Genomic DNA, 2,122 nt, shown 5'->3' with positions numbered 1-2,122 from the left:
GTAACATTTTATTAATATATATAATTATGAAAACAGATCATGATATCAAATTTAGTTATTTTAATTATTTCAAACTTAATAAAATATAATATAATATAATATAGAAGTATAAACATCAATTTCCATATTTTAGGTCGTTTTAGGTCCGAAACACTGGCCTTCATCTATCCAACCAAAAGGTGCCACGTAGCTCATGTAATCTTTTGCTTGGTTGTCATTGAAATTTGCCCCAGTGAGGAAAAATTTGCCGATTTGTTCCAATTACGCCTCAACTATGGTGTTCCCTACAGTGATCACACCATCTCCACAGGTTTCCTTCCCGAAGACGGCTTCTCCGATCATCCGCCGCGCAATCCGGTGCGGCTCCTCTTCAGTTTCTGCTCAATTTGATCTCAAAACCTACTGGACGTCTCTGATTAAGGAGATCGACCAGAAACTCGATGAGGCCATTCCTGTGCAGTACCCGCAGCAGATCTATGAAGCCATGCGATACTCGGTTCTGGCTAGAGGCGCCAAAAGAGCGCCGCCGGTCATGTGTGTCGCCGCCTGTGAGATTTTTGGTGGTAATCGCCAAGCCGCCTTCCCCACTGCCTGTGCTCTTGAAATGGTTAGATTTCTAATCTTCCTTTGTTTTTTTCCTTCTCAGAATTAGGAGTTAGCATTAGTTCTTTGTGGACTGTGTTCATGTCAATTCCATTTTTTACCATCTGTATTACAAAAACTTTTCGTATAATTTTCACCGTCATGCAACGAATGAATTGGAGTTGATTATAGATAGGGAAATGTTTCGTAGATAGTTGAAACTATTTATTTAGGCGTTCAGTTTTTGTTATTCAGCTGTTGTATTGCGCGTAGCGAAAGAAATGGTCTCGTTGCATCAGGTAGATGTGATCGGGCATGAATACGTTTCCTTTGAGGTCTCAAATTGTTCAATTCATCAATCAACTTAGTTGATTGTTCTTGTATCTCTTGTGCATTATTGTTTGCCTGCCTTTATAAATTAGGTTCATGCTGCTTCGCTTATCCACGATGATTTGCCATGTATGGATGATGACCCATCTCGAAGAGGCCAACCCTCTAGTCATACGAAATTTGGAGTTGACATGGCAATACTAGCTGGGGATGCATTGTTCCCTCTTGGTTTCCGCCACATTGTTTCACACACCCCAACTGATCTCATCCCTGAGGCTCGCCTCATTCGGGTAATTGCCGAGATTGCAAGAGCGGTTGGGTCCACTGGCATGGCTGCTGGTCAGTTTGTAGACCTCGAGGGTGGACCAAATGCAGTTGACTTTGTCCAAGAAAAGAAGTTTGGTGAGATGGGTCAGTGCTCAGCAGTGTGTGGAGGCCTTTTAGCTGGTGCATCGGATGATGAGATTCAGCATCTGAGACAATATGGCCAGGCTGTAGGTATTTTGTATCAGGTGGTTGATGATATTCTGGAAACAAAATCAGGGATGGAGATTAAGAGTAGCAAGAATAAAAGGAAAGATAAAAGTTATGTATCTGCATACGGTGTTGAGAAGGCGATAGAAGTGGCCGAGGATCTGAAGTCTCAGGCTAAAAGGGCATTGGAGGGATTCGAAAAATATGGTGAGAGAGTTATGCCATTATACAGTTTTGTAGATTATGCTGCCGATAGAGGTTTTAGCATGTAAGTGAGAGCTACAGATAGATGACCAACGTAGTTCACTATGCCATTATATAGGATGACGATAGGCACCCACCATCTGTATGTCTGGGTTCTCTTTTGTCTATGACTTTGGTATACCATCAGAAAAGAATTGTATCAGAGCAGTTTTTCCTCCCCAAGAGGCGAAAGTACAACGTTATTGAAAGATGAATCATACATTTTTAACTTGTATGATTCCGAATCTGCTTAACTATTGTGCTTGCTGTAGTTATTTGTGTCATTTTCAGTTTATAGAAATCCTGCGATGGGGTGTCATGTCCAGCTTTTGTTAATGAAAAAATAATGGTGGGCATCTCGAGAATCTTCTCATAGGCTTGACCCAAAAAAAGATGAAACTTAACGGAGATTTTGTAGGGTAATTAGGTTTCATGACCCCTTGAATTCTATTACCTCATACTCTTCCTCTCATCTTACTCTCTCAAATTCTTG

The 2,122-nt window shown here is 41.1% G+C and overlaps 1 protein-coding gene across 1 annotated transcript; it reads left to right on the top strand.

The window, feature by feature from the left end:
* The first annotated feature begins 223 nt into the window (after positions 1-223).
* On the top strand, positions 224-1,900 carry LOC140822532 (heterodimeric geranylgeranyl pyrophosphate synthase small subunit, chloroplastic-like). Its single transcript, XM_073183304.1, has 2 exons — positions 224-607; positions 1,005-1,900. Exons 1-2 carry the CDS (start codon positions 275-277, stop codon positions 1,656-1,658), a joined length of 987 nt encoding a protein of 328 aa, XP_073039405.1. The 5' UTR covers positions 224-274; the 3' UTR covers positions 1,659-1,900.
* The last annotated feature ends 222 nt before the right edge of the window (positions 1,901-2,122 follow it).

Source organism: Primulina eburnea, unplaced genomic scaffold (genome assembly GCF_022965805.1).
Source record: "Primulina eburnea isolate SZY01 unplaced genomic scaffold, ASM2296580v1 ctg884_ERROPOS889272+, whole genome shotgun sequence".
In the NCBI taxonomy this organism is placed as follows: Eukaryota; Viridiplantae; Streptophyta; class Magnoliopsida; order Lamiales; family Gesneriaceae; genus Primulina; species Primulina eburnea.
This window is presented reverse-complemented; position numbering and strand designations above follow the sequence as displayed.

Bases quoted from the DNA above. Each gene is read 5' to 3' on its own strand.
- LOC140822532 (XM_073183304.1), top strand. From the start codon at position 275: ATGGTGTTCCCTACAGTGATCACACCATCTCCACAGGTTTCCTTCCCG. The intron at 608-1,004 runs GTTAGATTTCTA...TTTATAAATTAG, and splicing joins CTGCCTGTGCTCTTGAAATG to GTTCATGCTGCTTCGCTTAT.